The 19,228-nt window shown below is 54.7% G+C and overlaps 1 protein-coding gene and 2 long non-coding RNA genes across 9 annotated transcripts in view; 1 reads left to right on the top strand and 2 right to left on the bottom strand.

Annotated features, from left to right (window-relative positions):
* Nucleotides 1–14,979, bottom strand: part of LOC125320602 (formin-like protein 20) — a 16,415-nt gene extending 1,436 nt beyond the window's left edge. Inside the window, exons 1-3 of the mRNA XM_048293002.1 lie at nucleotides 14,883–14,979; nucleotides 7,726–7,935; nucleotides 2,217–2,380 (exon numbers count right to left, since the gene is read on the bottom strand). Of these exons, the coding sequence (XP_048148959.1) occupies nucleotides 2,217–2,380; nucleotides 7,726–7,935; nucleotides 14,883–14,901 (393 nt within the window). The 5' untranslated portion in view covers nucleotides 14,902–14,979. The remainder of the gene's footprint in view (nucleotides 1–2,216; nucleotides 2,381–7,725; nucleotides 7,936–14,882) is intronic.
* LOC125320612 lies at nucleotides 10,905–12,419 on the bottom strand. 7 transcript variants are annotated; one of them, XR_007201223.1, is made up of 4 exons: nucleotides 12,229–12,419; nucleotides 11,625–12,168; nucleotides 11,021–11,564; nucleotides 10,905–10,960 (listed from the first exon to the last, which is right to left on the bottom strand). It is a non-coding gene; the product is annotated as an uncharacterized LOC125320612 (long non-coding RNA). The 7 variants fall into 7 exon arrangements; XR_007201225.1 differs by lacking the exon at nucleotides 10,905–10,960 and having other exon boundaries at nucleotides 10,980–11,564; nucleotides 11,625–11,810; nucleotides 12,150–12,168; nucleotides 12,313–12,419; XR_007201226.1 differs by lacking the exon at nucleotides 10,905–10,960 and having other exon boundaries at nucleotides 10,980–11,564; nucleotides 11,625–11,810; nucleotides 12,150–12,168; nucleotides 12,229–12,240.
* A 1,492-nt stretch (nucleotides 14,980–16,471) lies between the features above and the next one.
* On the top strand, nucleotides 16,472–19,196 carry LOC125320611. Its single transcript, XR_007201219.1, has 3 exons — nucleotides 16,472–16,491; nucleotides 18,098–18,295; nucleotides 19,116–19,196. It is a non-coding gene; the product is annotated as an uncharacterized LOC125320611 (long non-coding RNA).
* Nucleotides 19,197–19,228: the final 32 nt, after the last annotated feature.

Here is a 19,228-nt window from a genome sequence, read left to right as displayed (position 1 = left end):
CCTCCCCATTTATCCCGTTTTTCCCCCATTTTCTCCCCATTTTTTCCCATTTCCCCCCGTTTTTGCCCCATTTTCCCCTCCCTACCCGAGGATCGGTCCCCGCAGAACCCCATTTTTCCCGTTTTTCCCCCATTTTTCCCGTTTTTTCCCATTTCCTCCCCATTTTTCCCGTTTTCCCCCGTTTTCGCCCCGTTTCCCTCCATACCCGAGGATCGGTCCCCGCAGAACCCCATTTTTCCCGTTTTTCCCCCATTTCCTCCCCGTTTTTTCCCATTTTTCCCGTTTTTTCCCATTTCCTCCCCATTTTTCCCGTTTCCCCCCGTTTTCCCCTCCATACCCGAGGATCTGTCCCCGCAGAACCCCATTTTTTCCCCATTTCCTCCCCATTTTTCCCGTTTCCCCCCCGTTTTCGCCCCGTTTCCCGGCCCTACCCGAGGATCTGTCCCCGCAGAACCCCATTTTTTCCCATTTCCTCCCCATTTTTCCCGTTTTTCCCCCATTTTTCCCGTTTCCCCCCGTTTTCGCCCCGTTTCCCCTCCCTACCTAAGGATCTGTCCCCGCAGAACCCCGTTTTTTTCCCATTTCCTCCCCATTTATCCCGTTTTTCCCCCATTTTCTCCCCATTTTCCCCGTTTCCCCCCGTTTTCGCCCCGTTTCCCCTCCCTACCCGAGGATCGGTCCCCGCAGAACCCCATTTTTTCCCGTTTTTCCCCCATTTTTCCCGTTTTTTCCCATTTCCTCCCCATTTTTCCCGTTTCCCCCCGTTTTCGCCCCGTTTCCCTCCCTACCCGAGGATCTGTCCCCGCAGAACCCCATTTTTCCCGTTTTCCCCCATTTTCTCCCCGTTTTTTCCCATTTCCTCCCCATTTTTCCCCGTTTCCCCCCGTTTTCGCCCCGTTTCCCTCCCTACCCGAGGATCTGTCCCCGCAGAACCCCATTTTTCCTGTTTTTCCCCCATTTTTCCCGTTTTTTCCCATTTCCTCCCCATTTTTCCCATTTCCCCCCGTTTTCGCCCCGTTTCCCCTCCCCTACCTAAGGATCTGTCCCCGCAGAACCCCGTTTTTTCCCATTTCCTCCCCATTTATCCCGTTTTTCCCCCATTTTCTCCCCATTTTTTCCCATTTCCCCCCGTTTTTGCCCCATTTTCCCCTCCCTACCCGAGGATCGGTCCCCGCAGAACCCCATTTTTCCCGTTTTTCCCCCATTTTTCCCGTTTTTTCCCATTTCCTCCCCATTTTTCCCGTTTTCCCCCGTTTTCGCCCCGTTTCCCTCCATACCCGAGGATCGGTCCCCGCAGAACCCCATTTTTCCCGTTTTTCCCCCATTTCCTCCCCGTTTTTCCCCCATTTTTCCCGTTTTTTCCCATTTCCTCCCCATTTTTCCCGTTTCCCCCCGTTTTCGCCCCGTTTCCCCTCCATACCCGAGGATCTGTCCCCGCAGAACCCCATTTTTCCCGTTTTTCCCCCATTTCCTCCCCGTTTTTTCCCATTTTTCCCGTTTTTTCCCATTTCCTCCCCATTTTTCCCGTTTCCCCCCGTTTTCCCCCTCCATACCCGAGGATCTGTCCCCGCAGAACCCCATTTTTTCCCATTTCCTCCCCATTTTTCCCGTTTCCCCCCGTTTTCGCCCCGTTTCCCGGCCCCTACCCGAGGATCTGTCCCCGCAGAACCCCATTTTTTCCCATTTCCTCCCCATTTTTCCCGTTTTTTCCCCCATTTTTCCCGTTTCCCCCCGTTTTCGCCCCGTTTCCCCTCCCTACCTAAGGATCTGTCCCCGCAGAACCCCGTTTTTTCCCATTTCCTCCCCATTTATCTCGTTTTTCCCCCATTTTCTCCCCATTTTTTCCCATTTCCCCCCGTTTTTGCCCCATTTTCCCCTCCCTACCCGAGGATCTGTCCCCGCAGAACCCCATTTTTCCCGTTTTTATTTTTTCCCATTTCCCCCCGTTTTTGCCCCATTTTCCCCTCCCTACCCGAGGATCTGTCCCCGCAGAACCCCATTTTTCCCGTTTTTCCCCATTTCCTCCCCGTTTTTTCCCATTTCCTCCCATTTTTCCCGTTTTCCCCCGTTTTCGCCCCGTTTCCCTCCCTACCCGAGGATCGGTCCCCGCAGAACCCCATTTTTTCCCGTTTTTCCCCCATTTCCTCCCCGTTTTTTCCCATTTTTCCGTTTTTTCCCGTTTTCCTCCCATTTTTCCCGTTTCCCCCCGTTTTCGCCCCGTTTCCCGGCCCTACCCGAGGATCTGTCCCCGCAGATGGCGCAGAGCCGCTTCCCGGCGCCGTGGGGGGCGCAGCCGGGGGGCCCCGAATTCCCAGCGGGGGCTTCACGTCCTCGGAGCCGCTGCGGGCGGCAGCGCCGAGAGCGGCACCGTCGAGTTGATCTGCGGGAAAGCACCGAATCCAGGAAAAGCAGCCAAAATCCAGGGAAAAGCAGCCAAAATCCAGGGAAAACCACCCCAAATCCAGGGAGAAGCAGCCGAAATCCAGGGAAAAAGCAGCCAAAACCACCCCAAATCCAGGGAAAAGCAGCCGAAATCCAGGGAAAAGCAGCCAAAACCACCCCAAATCCAGGGAAAAGCAGCCGAAATCCAGGGAAAAGCAGCCAAAACCACCCCAAATCCAGGGAAAAGCAGCCGAAATCCAGGAAAAGCAGCCAAAACCACCCCAAATCCAGGGAAAAGCAGCCGAAATCCAGGGAAAACTACCCCAAATCACCCCAAATCCAGGGAAAAACCACCCAAATCACCCCAAATCCAGGGAAAAGCAGCCAAAATGATCCCAAATCCAGGGAAAAGCAGCCAAAATCCATGGGAAAGCAGCCAAAATCACCGCAAATCCAGGGAAAAGCAGCCAAAATCACCCCAAATCCAGGGAAAAGCAGCCAAAATCCAGGGAAAAGCACCCAAAACCACCCAAATCCAGGGAAGAACCACCCAAATCACCCCAAATCCAGGGAAAAACCACCCAAATCACCCCAAATCCAGGGAAAAGCACCAAAATCCATGGAAAGGCACCCCGACTCCATGGAAAAGCAGCCAAATCCAGGGAAAAGCAACCAAAATCCAGAAAAAGCACCAAAAATGACCCCAAATCCAGGGAAAAGCCCCAAAATCCAGGAAAAAGCACCAAAATCCAGGAAAAGCAGCCAAAATCCAGGGAAAAGCACCCAAAACCACCCCAAATCCAGGAAAAGCAGCCAAAATCCAGGGAAAACCACCCCAAATCACCCCAAATCAGGGAAAAGCACCCAAAATCACCCCAAATCCAGGGAAAAGCAGCCAAAATCACCCCAAATCCAGGGAAAAACCACCCCAAATCACCCCAAATCCATGGGAAAGCAGCCAAAATCACCCCAAATCCAGGGAAAAAGCAGCCAAATCCAGGGAAAAGCACCAAAATCACCCCAAATCCAGGGAAAAGCAGCCAAAATCCAGGGAAAAGCAGCCAAACCACCCCAAATCCAGGGAAAAGCACCCAAAACCACCCCAAATCCAGGGAAAAGCACCCAAAATCCAGGGAAAAGCACCCAAAACCACCCCAAATCCAGGGAAGAACCACCCAAATCACCCCAAATCCAGGAAAAAACCACCCAATCACCCCAAATCCATGGAAAAGCAGCCAAATCCAGGGAAAAGCACCAAAATCCAGGAAAAGCAGCCAAATCCAGGGAAAAGCCCCCAAAATCCAGGAAAAAGCACCAAAAATGACCCCAAATCCAGGGAAAAGCCCCCAAAATCCAGGAAAAAGCACCAAAATCCAGGGAAAAGCAGCCAAAATCCAGGGAAAAGCACCCAAAACCACCCCAAATCCAGGAAAAGCAGCCAAAATCCATGGGAAAGCAGCCAAAACCACCCCAAATCCAGGGAAAAGCAGCCGAAATCCAGGAAAACCACCCCAAATCACCCCAAATCCAGGGAAAAGCACCCAAAATCACCCCAAATCCAGGAAAAGCAGCCAAAACCACCCCAAATCCAGGGAAAAACCACCCCAAATCACCCCAAATCCAGGGAAAAGCAGCCAAAATGATCCCAAATCCAGGGAAAAGCAGCAAAATCCATGGGAAAGCAGCCAAAATCACCCCAAATCCAGGGAAAAGCAGCCAAATCAGGGAAAGCAACCAAAATCACCCCAAATCCAGGGAAAAGCACCCAAAATCACCCCAAATCCAGGGAAAAGCACCCAAAACCACCCCAAATCCAGGGAAGAACCACCCCAAATCACCCCAAATCCAGGGAAAAGCACCCAAAATCCATGGAAAGGCACCCCGACTCCATGGAAAAGCAGCCAAATCCAGGGAAAAGCAACCAAAATCCAGGAAAAAGCACCAAAAATGACCCCAAATCCAGGGAAAAGCCCCCAAAATCCAGGAAAAAGCACCAAAATCCAGGGAAAAGCAGCCAAAATCCAGGGAGAAAGCACCCAAAACCACCCCAAATCCAGGGAAAAGCAGCCAAATCCAGGGAAAAGCACCCAAAACCACCCCAAATCCAGGGAAAAGCAGCCAAAATGATCCCAAATCCAGGGAAAAGCAGCCAAAATCACCCCAAATCCAGGGAAAAGCACCCAAACCACCCCAAATCCAGGGAAAAGCAGCCGAAATCCAGGGAAAAGCACCCAAAACCACCCCAAATCCAGGGAAAAGCAGCCAAAATCCAGGGAAAACCACCCCAAATCACCCCAAATCCAGGGAAAAACCACCCCAAATCACCCCAAATCCAGGGAAAAGCAGCCAAAATGATCCCAAATCCAGGGGAAAGCAGCCAAAATCCATGGGAAAGCAGCCAAAATCACCCCAAATCCAGGGAAAAGCAGCCAAATCCAGGAAAAGCACCCAAAATCACCCCAAATCCAGGGAAAGCAGCCAAAATCACCCCAAATCCAGGAAAAGCAGCCAAAATCCAGGGAAAAGCACCCAAAATCACCCCAAATCCAGGGAAAAGCACCCAAAACCACCCCAAATCCAGGGAAGAACCACCCAAATCACCCCAAATCCAGGAAAAACCACCCAAATCACCCCAAATCCAGGAAAAGCAACCAAATCCAGGAAAAAGCACCAAAATCCAGGGAAAAGCAGCCAAAACCACCCCAAATCCAGGGAAAAACCACCCCAAATCACCCCAAATCCAGAGAAAAGCAGCCAAATCACCCCAAATCCAGGGAAAAGCAGCCAAATCCAGGGAAAAGCAGCCAAATCACCCCAAATCCAGGGAAAAGCAGCCAAAATCCAGGGAAAAGCAGCCAAAACCACCCCAAATCCAGGGAAGAACACCCCAAATCACCCCAAATCCAGGGAAAAAACCACCCAAATCACCCCAAATCCAGGGAAAAGCACCCAAAATCACCCCAAATCCAGGGAAAAGCACCCAAAACCACCCCAAATCCAGGAAGAACCACCCCAAATCACCCCAAATCCAGGGAAAAACCACCCAAATCACCCCAAATCCAGGGAAAAGCACCCAAAATCCATGGAAAGGCACCCCGACTCCATGGAAAAGCAGCCAAATCCAGGGAAAAGCAACCAAAATCCAGGAAAAAGCACCAAAAATGACCCCAAATCCAGGGAAAAGCCCCCAAAATCCAGGAAAAAGCACCAAAATCCAGGGAAAAGCAGCCAAAATCCAGGGAAAAGCACCCAAAACCACCCCAAATCCAGGGAAAAGCAGCCGAAATCCAGGGAAAAGCACCCAAAACCACCCCAAATCCAGGAAAAGCAACCAAAATCCAGGAAAAAGCACCAAAAATGACCCCAAATCCAGGGAAAAGCCCCCAAAATCCAGGAAAAAGCACCAAAATCCAGGAAAAAGCACCAAAATCCAGGGAAAAGCAGCCAAAACCACCCCAAATCCAGGGAAAAACCACCCCAAATCACCCCAAATCCAGAGAAAAGCAGCCAAAATGATCCCAAATCCAGGGAAAAGCAGCCAAATCCAGGAAAAGCAGCCAAAATCACCCAAATCCAGGGAAAAGCAGCCAAAATCCAGGGAAAAGCACCAAAATCCAGGGAAAAGCAGCCAAAACCACCCCAAATCCAGGGAAAAGCAGCCAAAATCAGGGAAAAGCACCCAAATCCAGGGAAAAGCACCAAAACCACCCCAAATCCAGGGAAAAGCAACCGAAGTCCAGGGAAAAGCACCCAAAATGACCCCAAATCCATGGGAAAGCAGCCAAAATCACCCCAAGTCCATGGGAAACGACCCAGAATTCCAGGATTTCCCCCCCAAATCCCGGTTTCCCTCCCCAAAACTCAGAATTTCCCCCCAAATTCCAGCATTTCCCCCCAAAATCCCGGTTTCCCTCGCCAAATTCCAGCATTTCCCCCCAAAATCCCGGTTTCCCTCGCCAAATCCAGGATTTCCTCCCCAAAACTCAGGATTTCTCCCCTAAATTCCAGAATTTCCCCCCCAAAACTCAGAATTTCCCCCAAAATTCCAGAATTTCCTGCCAAAATCCAGCATTTTACCCCAAATTCCAGCATTTCCCCCCCAAATCCAGGATTTCCTCTCCAAAATCCAGCATTTCCCCCCCAAAACTCAGAATTTCCCCCCAAAACTCCAGGATTTCCTGCCAAATTCCTGCATTTCCCCCCCAAATTCCAGGTTTTTTCCCCCAAATTCCAGCATTTCCCTCCCCAAAACTCAGGATTTCCCCCCTAAATTCCAGAATTTCCCCCCAAAATCTGGCATTTCCCCCCCAAATCCAGGATTCCCTCCCCCCCCCCCCAAAACCCAACAAATTCCAGGATTTCCTCTCCAAAAATCCCGGTTTCCCTCCCCAAAACTCAGAACTTCCCCCCAAAATTCCAGGATTCCCCCCCAAAATCCCGGGTTTTCCCCCAAATTCCAGGATTTCCTCTCCAAAATCCAGCATTTCCCCCCGAAAACTCAGAATTTCCCCCCCAAAATCCAGCATTTTACCCCAAATCCAGACTCCCCCTCCCCAAATTCCAGGTTTTTCCCCCCCAAAATCCCGGGTTTCCTCCCCAAAACCTGGAATTGCCCTCCTAAATTCCAGGTTTCCCCCCAAAATCCAGGATTTCCCTCCCCAAAACTTGGAATTTCCCCCCAAATTCCAGGATTTCCCCCCCCAAAACTTGGAATTTCCCCCCAAATTCCAGGTTTTTCCCCAAAATTCCAGGATTTCCTCTCCAAAATCCAGCATTTCCCCCCGAAAACTCGGAATTTCCCCCCAAAATCCCAGCATTTTACCCCCAAATCCAGACTCCCCTCCCCAAATTCCAGTTTTTTCCCCCCAAAATTCCAGCATTTCCCCCCCAAAACTCAGAATTTCCCCCCAAAATCCAGCATTTCCCCCCCAAAACTCGGATTTTCCCCCCAAAATTCCAGGATTTCCTGCCAAAATCCAGGTTTTTCCCCTAGATTCCAGCATTTCCCTCCCCAAAACTCAGGATTTCCCCCCTAAATTCCAGAATTTCCCCCCCAAAACCCGGAATTTCCTGCCAAAATTCCAGGATTTCCTGCCAAAATCCAGCATTTCCCCCAAATCCAGCATTCCCTCCCCAAATTTCCCCCCACAACTCAGAATTCCCCCCAAAACTCCAGGATTTCCTGCCAAAATTCCAGCATACCCCCCCCAAATCCAGACTCCCCCTCCCCAAAATCCAGCATTTCCCCCCCAAACCTCGCAATTTCCCCCCAAAAACTCGAATTTCTCCCCAAAACCTCCAGCATTTTCCCCAAATCCCAGCTTTTCCCCCCAAACCTCTCACCTGGGGGCTGCTGACGGGGCCGTAGGCGAGGGCGGGGGTCGCGGGGACCCCCGGGGAGCCCAGGGAGGAGCTGATCACGGGGAAGGGGGACCCCAAATTTGGGGGTGGGGGGAGGGGGGACCCCAAATTTGGGGCTGGGGGCAGGGGGGGACCCCATGGGGGGAGGGGGGGGAGGGGAGGCGGCGCTCGAGCTGTCGGGGCTCCGGCAGTCTGGGGGGGGGGAGGGGGGAAAAAGGGGGGTGGGACCCCCCAAAATCCCGTCAGGGAGCCCCAAAACCGCCCCCAAAAATCAGCCAGAGACCCTCAGAGACACCTGAATTCTGTCAGGAACCCCAAATCGCCTCTAAATCACCCCAAATCGCCCAAAAATCAGCCCAGAGACCCTCAGAGACACCCGAATCCCATTAGGAACCCCAAATCGCCTCTAAATCAGCCCAAAATCGCCCCAAAAATCAGCCCAGAGACCCTCAGAGACACCCGAATTCTGTCAGGAACCCCAAACTGCCTCTAAATCAGCCCAAAACCGCCCCAAAAATCAGCCCAGAGACCCTCAGAGACACCCGAATCCCATTAGGAACCCCAAATCGCCTCTAAATCACCCAAAATCGCCCCAAAAATCAGCCCAGAGACCCTCAGAGACACCCGAATTCTGTCAGGAACCCCAAACTGCCTCTAAATCAGCCCAAAATCGCCCCAAAATCAGCCCAGAGACCCTCAGAGACACGCCGAATCCCATTAGGAACCCCAAATCGCCTCTAAATCAGCCCAAAATCGCCCCAAAAATCAGCCCAGAGACCCTCAGAGACACCCGAATTCTGTCAGGAACCCAAATCGCCTCTAAATCACCCCAAACCGCCCCAAAAATCAGCCCAGAGACCCTCAGAGACACCTGAATTCTGTCAGGAACCCCAAATCGCCTCTAAATCACCCCAAATCGCCCCAAAAATCAGCCCAGAGACCCTCAGAGACACCCGAATCCCATTAGGAACCCCAAATCGCCTCTAAATCAGCCCAAAATCGCCCCAAAAATCAGCCCAGAGACCCTCAGAGACACCCGAATTCTGTCAGGAACCCCAAACTGCCTCTAAATCAGCCCAAAACCGCCCCAAAAATCAGCCCAGAGACCCTCAGAGACACCCGAATCCCATTAGGAACCCCAAATCGCCTCTAAATCACCCCAAAATCGCCCCAAAAATCAGCCCAGAGACCCTCAGAGACACCCGAATTCTGTCAGGAACCCCAAACTGCCTCTAAATCAGCCCAAAATCGCCCCAAAAATCAGCCCAGAGACCCTCAGAGACACCCGAATCCCATTAGGAACCCCAAATCGCCTCTAAATCAGCCCAAAATCGCCCCAAAAATCAGCCCAGAGACCCTCAGAGACACCCGAATTCTGTCAGGAACCCCAAATCGCCTCTAAATCACCCCAAATCGCCCCAAAAATCAGCCAGAGACCCTCAGAGACACCCGATTCCGTCAGGAACCCCAAACTGCCTCTAAATCAGCCCAAATCGCCCCAAAAATCAGCCCAGAGACCCTCAGAGACACCCGAATCCCATTAGGAACCCCAAATCGCCTCTAAATCAGCCCAAAATCGCCCCAAAAATCAGCCCAGAGACCCTCAGAGACACCCGAATTCTGTCAGGAACCCCAAATCGCCTCTAAATCACCCCAAATCGCCCCAAAAATCAGCCCAGAGACCCTCAGAGACACCCGAATCCCATTAGGAACCCCAAATCGCCTCTAAATCAGCCCAAAATCGCCCCAAAAATCAGCCCAGAGACCTTCAGAGACACCCGAATGCCATCAGGAACCCCAAATCGCCTCTAAATCACCCCAAAATCGCCCCAAAAATCAGCCCAGAGACCCTCAGAGACACCCGAATCCCATTAGGAACCCCAAATCGCCTCTAAATCAGCCCAAAATCGCCCCAAAAATCAGCCCAGAGACCCTCAGAGACACCCGAATTCCGTCAGGAACCCCAAAATGCCTCTAAATCACCCCAAAATCGCCCCAAAAATCAGCCCAGAGACCCTCAGAGACACCCGAATTCCGTCAGGAACCCCAAACTGCCTCTAAATCAGCCCAAAATCGCCCCAAAAATCAGCCCAGAGACCTTCAGAGACACCCGAATTCTGTCAGGAACCCCAAATCGCCTCTAAATCACCCCAAATCGCCCCAAAAATCAGCCCAGAGACCCTCAGAGACACCCGAATCCCATTAGGAACCCCAAATCGCCTCTAAATCAGCCCAAAATCGCCCCAAAAATCAGCCCAGAGACCTTCAGAGACACCCGAATGCCATCAGGAACCCCAAATCGCCTCTAAATCACCCCAAAATCGCCCCAAAAATCAGCCCAGAGACCTTCAGAGACACCCGAATCCCATTAGGAACCCCAAATCGCCTCTAAATCAGCCCAAAATCGCCCCAAAAATCAGCCCAGAGACCCTCAGAGACACCCGAATTCTGTCAGGAACCCCAAATCGCCTCTAAATCACCCCAAATCGCCCCAAAAATCAGCCAGAGACCCTCAGAGACACCCGAATTCCGTCAGGAACCCCAATCGCCTCTAAATCAGCCCAAAATCGCCCCAAAAATCAGCCCAGAGACCCTCAGAGACACCCGAATCCCATTAGGAACCCCAAATCGCCTCTAAATCAGCCCAAAATCGCCCCAAAAATCAGCCCAGAGACCCTCAGAGACACCCGAATCCCATTAGGAACCCCAAATCGCCTCTAAATCACCCCAAATCGCCCCAAAAATCAGCCCAGAGACCCTCAGAGACACCCGAATTCTGTCAGGAACCCCAAATCGCCTCTAAATCACCCCAAATCGCCCCAAAAATCAGCCCAGAGACCCTCAGAGACACCCGAATTCCGTCAGGAACCCCAAAATCACCCCAAATCCCCCTCAGAACCCCAAAATTGCCTCTAAATCACCCCAAATCGCCCTCAGAACCCCGAATCTCCTCAAAATCAGCCCAAAATCTTCTCAAAATCACCCTAAATCCTCTCAGAATCACCCCAAGTCTCCTCAAGACCCCAAATCTCCTCAGAATCCCCCCAAATCCCCCTCAGAACCCCAAAATCGCCCCTAAATCAGCCCAAATCGCCCCAAAAATCAGCCCAGAGACCCTCAGAGACACCCGAAATCCTGTCGGGAAGCCCAAAATCATCCCAAATCCCGTCAGGAACCCCAAAACCGCCTCTAAATCACCCCAAATCCCCCTCAGAACCTCAAACCCCCTCAGAATCACCCCAAATCCCCTCAGGAACCCCAAAATCTCCCTCAGGACCCCAAAATCGCCTCTAAATCAGCCCAAATCGCCCCAAAAATCAGCCCAGAGACCCTCAGAGACACCCAAAATCCCGTCAGGAACCCAAACTGCCTCTAAATCACCCCAAAATCGCCTCAAATCCCCCTCAGAACCCCAAAATTGCCCCTAAATCAGCCCAAATCCCCCTCAGAACCCCAAAATCGCCTCAAAATCAGCCCAAATCCCCTCAGAATCACCCCAAAGGCCCTCAGAGTCACCCCAAATCCCCTCAGGACCCCAAAATCAGCCCAAATCGCCCCAAAAATCAGCCCAGAGACCCTCAGAGACACCCTGAACCTCCTCAGGAACCCCACATCCCCTCAGAACTCCCCCAAATTCCCCTCAGGACCCCCAAAATCTCCTCAGGACCCCAAATTGCCTTTAAATCAGCCCAAATCGCCCCAAAAATCAGCCCAGAGACCCTCAGAGACACCCGAAATCCTGTCGGGAACCCCAAAATCACCCCAAATCCCGTCAGGAACCCCAAAATCGCCTCTAAATCACCCCAAATCCCCCTCAGAACCTCAAACCCCCTCAGAATCACCCCAAATCCCCTCAGGAACCCCAAAATCTCCCTCAGGACCCCAAAATCGCCTCTAAATCAGCCCAAATCGCCCCAAAAATCAGCCCAGAGACCCTCAGAGACACCCAAAATCCCGTCAGGAACCCAAACTGCCTCTAAATCACCCCAAAATCGCCTCAAATCCCCCTCAGAACCCCAAAATTGCCCCTAAATCAGCCCAAATCCCCCTCAGAACCCCAAAATCGCCTCAAAATCAGCCCAAATCCCCTCAGAATCACCCCAAAGGCCCTCAGAGTCACCCCAAATCCCCTCAGGACCCCAAAATCAGCCCAAATCGCCCCAAAAATCAGCCCAGAGACCCTCAGAGACACCCTGAACCTCCTCAGGAACCCCACATCCCCTCAGAACTCCCCCAAATTCCCCTCAGGACCCCCAAAATCTCCTCAGGACCCCAAATTGCCTTTAAATCAGCCCAAATCGCCCCAAAAATCAGCCCAGAGACCCTCAGAGACACCCGAAATCCTGTCGGGAACCCCAAAATCATCCCAAATCCCGTCAGGAACCCCAAAATCGCCTCTAAATCACCCCAAATCCCCCTCAGAACCTCAAACCCCCTCAGAATCACCCCAAATCCCCTCAGGAACCCCAAAATCTCCCTCAGGACCCCAAAATCGCCCCTAAATCAGCCCAAATCGCCCCAAAAATCAGCCCAGAGACCCCCAGAGACACCCAAAATGCCATCAGGAACCCCAAAATTGCCTCTAAATCAGCCCAAATCGCCCTCAGAACCCCAAAATCGCCTCAAATCCCCCTCAGAACCCCAGAATCTCTTCAAAATCACCCCAAAATCACCTCAAATCCGCCTCAAAACCCCCAAATCCCCCCCTCAAGACCCCAAAATGTCCTTAAACTCACCCCAAATCCCCTCAGGACCCCAAAATCTCCTCAGGACCCCAAAATCTCCCCAAATCCCCCTCAGAATTACCCCAAATCCCCTCAGGAACCCCCAAAATCCCCTCAGGATCCCCAGATCCTCCTCACGACCCCAAAACCTCCTCAAAATCACCCCAAATCCCCTCAGAATCACCCCAAATCCCTCTCTGGATCCCCAAATCTCCTCAAAATCAGCCCAAATCCCCCCCAGAACCTCCAATCTCCTCAAAATCACCCTGAATCCCCCTCAGAATCCCCCGAAATCCCCTCAGGATCCCCAAATCCACCTCAGAACCACAAAATCGCCTCAAAATCAGCCCAAATTTCCCTCAGGATCCCCAAACCCCCCTCAAGACGCCAAAATCTCCTCAGGACCCCCTAAAATCCCCTCAGAGCCTCAAACCCCCTCAGGAACCCCTCAACCCCCCTCAGGACCCCCCAAATTCCCTCAGGACCCCGAAATCCCCTCACGAACCCCCAAAATCCCCCTCAGGACCCCCTAAAATCCCCTCAGAGCCTCAAGCCCCCTCAGGACCCCTAAATCCCCTCACGATTCCCCCAAAATCCCCTCAGGACCCCCAAATCCCCCTCAGGATCCCCCCAAAATCCCCTCAGGAGCCCTGAAATCCCCTCAGGACCTCAAAATCCCCTCAGGATCCCCCCCAAAATCCCCTCAGGAGCCCTGAAATCCCCTCAGGACCCCAAAATCCCCTCAGGAGCCCTGAAATCCCCTCAGGACCCCAAAATTCCCTCAGGAACCCCTAAATCCCCTCAGGACCCCCTAAATTCACCTCAGAGCCTCAAATCCCCCCAGGAACCCCTAAACCCCCTCACGACCCCGCCTAAATCCCCTCAGGACCCCCCTAAATCCCCTCAGGATCCCACAAATCCCCTCACGCTCCCCCCTAAATCCCCTCAAGACCCCCCAGATTCCCTCAGGACCCCAAAATTCCCCTCACGATCCCCCCCCAACCCCTCAGGAACCCCCAAACCCCCTCAGGACCCCCTAAAATCCCCTCAGAGCCTCAACCCCCCTCAGGACCCCTAAATCCCCTCAGGATTCCCCCAAATCCCCTCAGGACCCCAAATCCCCTCAGGATTCCCCCAAATCCCCTCAGGACCCCAAATCCCCTCACGATCCCCCCAAAATCCCCTCAGAATCCCCCCAAAATCCCCTCACGATCCCCCCCAACCCCCTCAGGAACCCCTCAAACCCCCTCAGGACCCCTAAATCCCCTCACGATTCCCCCAAACCCCCTCAGGACCCCGAAATCCCCTCAGGATCCCCAAAATCCCCTCACGATCCCCCCAAACCTCCTCAGGATCCCAAAACCCCTCACGATCCCCCAAAACCTCCTCAGGATCCCCAAATCCCCTCAGGATCCCCAAATCCCTTCAGGATCCCCCCAAAATCCCCTCAGGAGCCCTGAAATCCCCTCAGGAGCCCTGAAATCCCCTCACGATCCCCCCCAAACCCCCTCAGGATCCCAAAACCACCACAGATACCCCCAAACCTCCTCAGGATCCCAAAACCCCTCACGATCCCCTCTAAACTCCCTCAGGATCCCCCCAAATCCCCTCAGGACCCCTGAAATCCCCTCAGGACCCCTAAAATCCCCTCACGATCCCCCCAAAATCCCCTCAGGAGCCCCCAAACCCCCTCAGGACCCGCTAAAATCCCCTCAGAGCCTCAACCCCCCTCAGGACCCCTAAATCCCCTCACGATCCCCCCTAAATCCCCCTCAGGATCCCCCCAAAATCCCCTCAGGATCCCACAAATCCCCTCACGATCCCCCCCAACCCCCTCAGGAACCCCTCAAACCCCCTCAGGACCCCTAAATCCCCTCACGATTCCCCCAAACCCCCTCAGGACCCCAAAATCCCCTCAGGATCCCCAAAATCCCCTCACGATCCCCCCAAACCTTCTCAGGATCCCAAAACCCCTCACGATCCCCCAAAACCTCCTCAGGATCCCCAAATCCCCTCAGGACCCCCAAATCCCTTCAGGATCCCCCCAAAATCCCCTCAGGAGCCCTGAAATCCCCTCACGATCCCCCGAAACCCCCTCAGGATCCCAAAACCACCACAGATACCCCCAAACCTCCTCAGGATCCCAAAACCCCTCACGATCCCCTCTAAACTCCCTCAGGATCCCCCCAAATCCCCTCAGGACCCCTGAAATCCCCTCAGGACCCCTAAAATCCCCTCAGGACCCCCAAATCCCCTCACGATCCCCCCCAAACCCCTCAGGACCCTCAAATCCCCTCACGATCCCCCCCAAACCCCCTCAGGACCCCCCCAAGCCCCCTCAGGACTCTCCCCCCCTCTCCCCCCATCCCCCCTTCCCGAACCCTCCCCGAGCCCCTCCCCCGGTCCCCCGCTGACCGCGGTCGCTGTCGCCCATCCCGCGCTGCCGGGGGGGGTCCCGGGGGTCCCTCGACGCCCCCAAACTCCCGCCCCGCCCCCCCCCGGGGCCTCCCCCCGCCCCCCCCCGCGGCCTCGGCCCCGCTCCGCCGCCGCCGCTGGGCCCCGCCGGGACCACAATGCACCGCGTTTCCGCCGGAAGTTGACGCCGACGCGGCCGCCGCCATCGCCGCTTCCGCCCGGAGTTCTGCCAGCACTCTTCTGATTGGTCCGCCGGGTTCCCGCTTCTCGCGCGAACTCTCGCGAGAGCACCGGGGAAGCCGCGCCACCATTTTGGTTGAGGGAATTCCGCCCGTTTCTGGGGCGCCTCTCTCGTCTGGCCCAACCAAATCCAGCCAAAAATTCGCCTTAAAATCCCTGAGCTGATCCTAAATCCCCTGGAATTCAGCTGAAGGTCCTAAATCCAGCCTGGAGCACCATCCAGGTTCAACCATCACTCCCTGCCCGCTTCTCGCGCCAAGTCTCGCGAGAGTACGCGCGAAGCCGCGCCGCCATCTTGGTTGGGGGAATTCCGCCCGTTTCTCCTTTCCTCCCCCTCCTGGCCCCACCAAATCGAGCCAGAAACGCCGAAATCCGCCTTAAAACCCCTGAGCTGAGCCTAAATCCCCTGGAATTCCGCTGAAGGTCCTAAATCCAGCCTAGAGCACCCTCAGGAGCTCTCCCCATCGCAGCCCGCTCGTTTCCCGCGCCAAGTCTCGCGAGAGTACGCGCGAAGCCGCGCCGCCATTTTGGTTGAGGGAATTCCGCCCGTTTCTGGGGCGCCTCTCTCGTCTGGCCCAACCAAATCCAGCCAAAAATTCGCCTTAAAATCCCTGAGCTGAGCCTAAATCCCCTGGAATTCGGCAGAAGGTCCTAAATCCAGCCTGGAGCACCTCCCCAGGTTCAACCATCATGCCCTGCCCTCTTCTCGCGCCAAGTCTCGCGAGAGTACGCGCGAAGCCGCGCCGCCTTCTTGGTTGAGGGCACTTCCGCCCGGTCCTCAGGGCGCTCTCTCAGGTTGGCGGAGGAAGGAGACTCCAAATCCATTCCGGAACCCCAAAATTCAGCTTGGAACCTCCAAATTGAGCCAAAACCTCTAAATTCAGCCCGGAGATCCCTCAGAGACCCTCCTCAGGCTCAGAGAACAACGCGCCCTCTTCCCGCGCAAAATCTCGCGAGAAGACAAAGAGAAGCCGCGCCGCCATCTTGGCTGTGGGAAGTTCCGCCCTCTTCCTCAGCCAGGAGGTACCGGAGCTCTGCCAGACCGGGCATAGAGATCGCCCAAATCCGGTCAAAACTCCTCAAAATCCATCTTGGGAACCCAAAATGCCGCCTGGAGAGCGCTCAGAGGTTCACTTAGACGCAGCCAGTCCATCCCTCCCTCTATCCCGCCCCACACCTCGCCGCCATCTTGGAGCCGCCTCCTTGCCGCCCCTTCGGCCGCGTCCCCTTTCCTTCCAAATCTCGCGAGATTTCGCTTTGAAGCCGCGCCGCCATCTTTACTACGGGCGGATTTTTGCCCTTTGGCCACGCCCCAGTTCCCGCGGGATCTCGCGAGATTTCGCTGTGCCACGTTCCCGGGCTATCGGAGGTATCGGAGCGACCCCGGGACCCCCCCCCCCCCCGATTTTGGGGGGGATTTAGGGGGTCTTGAGGGGGTTTTGGGGGGCCCTGGAGGGGTTTAGGGGTTGGGAAGGGTCAGAGAAGGGGTTTGGGTGGGGTATTGGGGAGGTGGGGAAGGGGTTTGGGGGGTGCTGAGGGGAATCTTGAGGGGGCTCTGAGGAGGCGCTGAGGGGATTTGGGGGATCCTGAAGGGATTTGGGGGATCCTGAGGGGATTTGGGGGGGGTTGAGGCGTCTTGGGGGGACTCCGAGGGATTTAGGGGGGTCCTGGGGGGGTTGGGGGGGGCTCTGAGGGGATTTGACTGGTTTGGGGGGGATTTGGGGTTCCTGAGGGGGTTTGGGGGGTTTTGGGGGGATCCTGAGGGCGTTTGGGGGTCTTGGAGGGTTTTAGGGGGATCCTGAGGGGGGTTGAGGTTCCTGAGGGGTTTTTGGGGGATCCTGAGGGGTTTGGGGGGATCCTGAGGGGTTTTGGGGGGATCCTGAGGGGTTTTGGGGGGATCCTGAGGGGTTGGGGGGGATCCTGAAGGGTTTTGGGGGGATTCTGAGGGGATTTGGGGATTCCTGGGAGGATTTGGGGATCCTGAGGGGTTTTGGGGTTCCTGAGGGCATTTGGGATTCCTGAGGGTGTTTGGGGAGTCTTGGAAGGTTTTGGGGGGATCCTGAGGTGGTTTTGGGGTTTCTGAGGTGGTTTTGGGGGATCCTGAGGGAGTTTGGGGGGATCCTGAGGGGATTTGGGCGTCTTGGAGGGTTTTAGGGGGATACTGAGGGGGTTTGAGATTCCTGAATGTTTTTTGCGGGTTCCTGAGGGGATTTGAGGGTTCCTGAGGGGTTTTTGGGGGATCCTGAGGGGTTTTGGGGGGATTCTGAGGGGATTTGGGGATTCCTGAGGGGGTTTGGGGGGATCCTGAGAGGTTTTGGGGTGTTCCTGAGGTGGTTTTGAGGTTCCTGAGGGGTTTTGGGGGGATCCTGAGGGGGCTTGGGGGATCTTGGGGGGATTTGGGGGATCCTGAGGGGACTTGAGGATTCCTGAGGCGGTTTTGGGGGGTCTTGGAGGGGATTTGGGGGATCCTGAGGGGGATTTGGGGGATCCTGAGGGGGATTTGGGGATCCTGAGGGGGTTTGGGATTCCTGAGATGGTTTGGGGGTGTCCTGAGGGGTTTTTGGGGAGTCTTGAGGGGTTTTTGGGGGATCTTGAGGGGTTTTGGAGCTCCTGAGGGTTTTTTTGGGGGATCCTGAGGGGTTTGGGGGATCCTGAGGGGTTTTGGGGTATCCTGAGGGGTTTGGGGGGTATCTGTGGGGGTTTTGGGGTTGCTGAGGTGGTTTGGGGGATCCTGAGGGGTTTTTGTGGAGTCCTGAGGGGATTTGGGGTCCCTGAGGGGATTTTGGGGGTTCTGAGGGGGTTTTTTTTTTGGCGATTCTGAGGGAGTTTGGAGGGTCTGGGGGAGGTTTTGGCTTTCCTGAGGAGGATTTTGGGGTGGATTTAAGGAATTTACACAAATGAACTCCCGGAAAATTGAGCAAACCTTTAAAACCCCTAAAAACCTTCACCCCAAAAGTTTTTCTTTTCCCTTCCAGGACCTTCCCCACCCCTCCCCCCCTCCCTTCTCCATGGCCCTCCCCCTCCTCATCCTCACCCTGGTGCTCCTGGGATTGGGGGATGGGCACCAGGACCCCCCCTCAAGGCACGAGCACCCCTCTCACCTTTATGGAGACCCCAAAAGTTGGCAGGAAAGCCCCAAAAACCGCCCGGATCCGGCCGGGGTGTGGCTGCAGGTGAGAGGCTCGCCCCCAAAAACGTTAAAACGTCCCGAAATAGCCCCCCAAAAAAACCCCAAAAGGGAAAAAAAACTCATGGATTATATCAGGGTGGAGTTTAGTTTGTCCTGAAGCGCCCCAAAATTAGGGTGGGATGTCCTAAATTTCTTTTGGGATCCTCAAATCTGCTCTGGGACGTCCAAATCTTCCCTGGGATTCCCCAAATCCTCTCTGGGATCTCCAAATTCACTCTGGGATCCCCCAAATCTCCCCTGGGACCCCTAAATCCTCTCTGGGGACCCCCCCAAATCCCTCCTGGGACCCCCCAAATCCTCTCTGGGATCCCCCAAATCTCCCTGGGAGCCCCAAATCTCCCCTGGGATCCCTCAAATCCACTTTGGGACGCCCAAATCTCCCGTGGGACCCCCCCAAATCCCCTCTGGGATCCCCCAAATCCCCTCTGGGACCCCCCAAATCCACTCTGGGATCCCCAAATCCCCCCTGGGACCCTCCAAATCCACTCTGGGACCCCCCAAATCTCCCCTGGAACCCCCAAAACTCCCCCAGGACCCTCAAATCTGCTCTGAGATCCCCCAAATCCCTCCTGGGCTCCCCCAAATCCCTCCTGGGCTCCCCCAAATCCCCCCTGGGATCCCCCAAACCCTCTCTGGGACCCCAAAATCCCCTTTTTCCTCACCCTAATCCCCATTTTCCCCCCCCAAACCCCCATTTCCCCTCCTGAACTCGCTGGTTTTTTTCCCCCAAACCCTCTCTGGGACCCCAAAATCCCCATTTTTTCCCCAAAATCCCCATTTTTCTCCCCAAATCTCCTCCACAGACGATGGGGGCGGCGCTGGGGGTGTCGCTGGCCCCCAGCTGGTGCTGCTCCTGGTGCCGGCCGATTCGGGCTCCCCCAAACCCCTCTGGGACCCCCCAAATCCCCTCTGGGAC

Source organism: Corvus hawaiiensis, assembly GCF_020740725.1.
Source record: "Corvus hawaiiensis isolate bCorHaw1 chromosome 31 unlocalized genomic scaffold, bCorHaw1.pri.cur SUPER_31a, whole genome shotgun sequence".
NCBI lineage: Eukaryota > Metazoa > Chordata > Aves > Passeriformes > Corvidae > Corvus > Corvus hawaiiensis.
The sequence above is the reverse complement of the archived record's forward strand: the minus strand, read 5'-3'. Positions and strand labels throughout refer to the sequence as shown.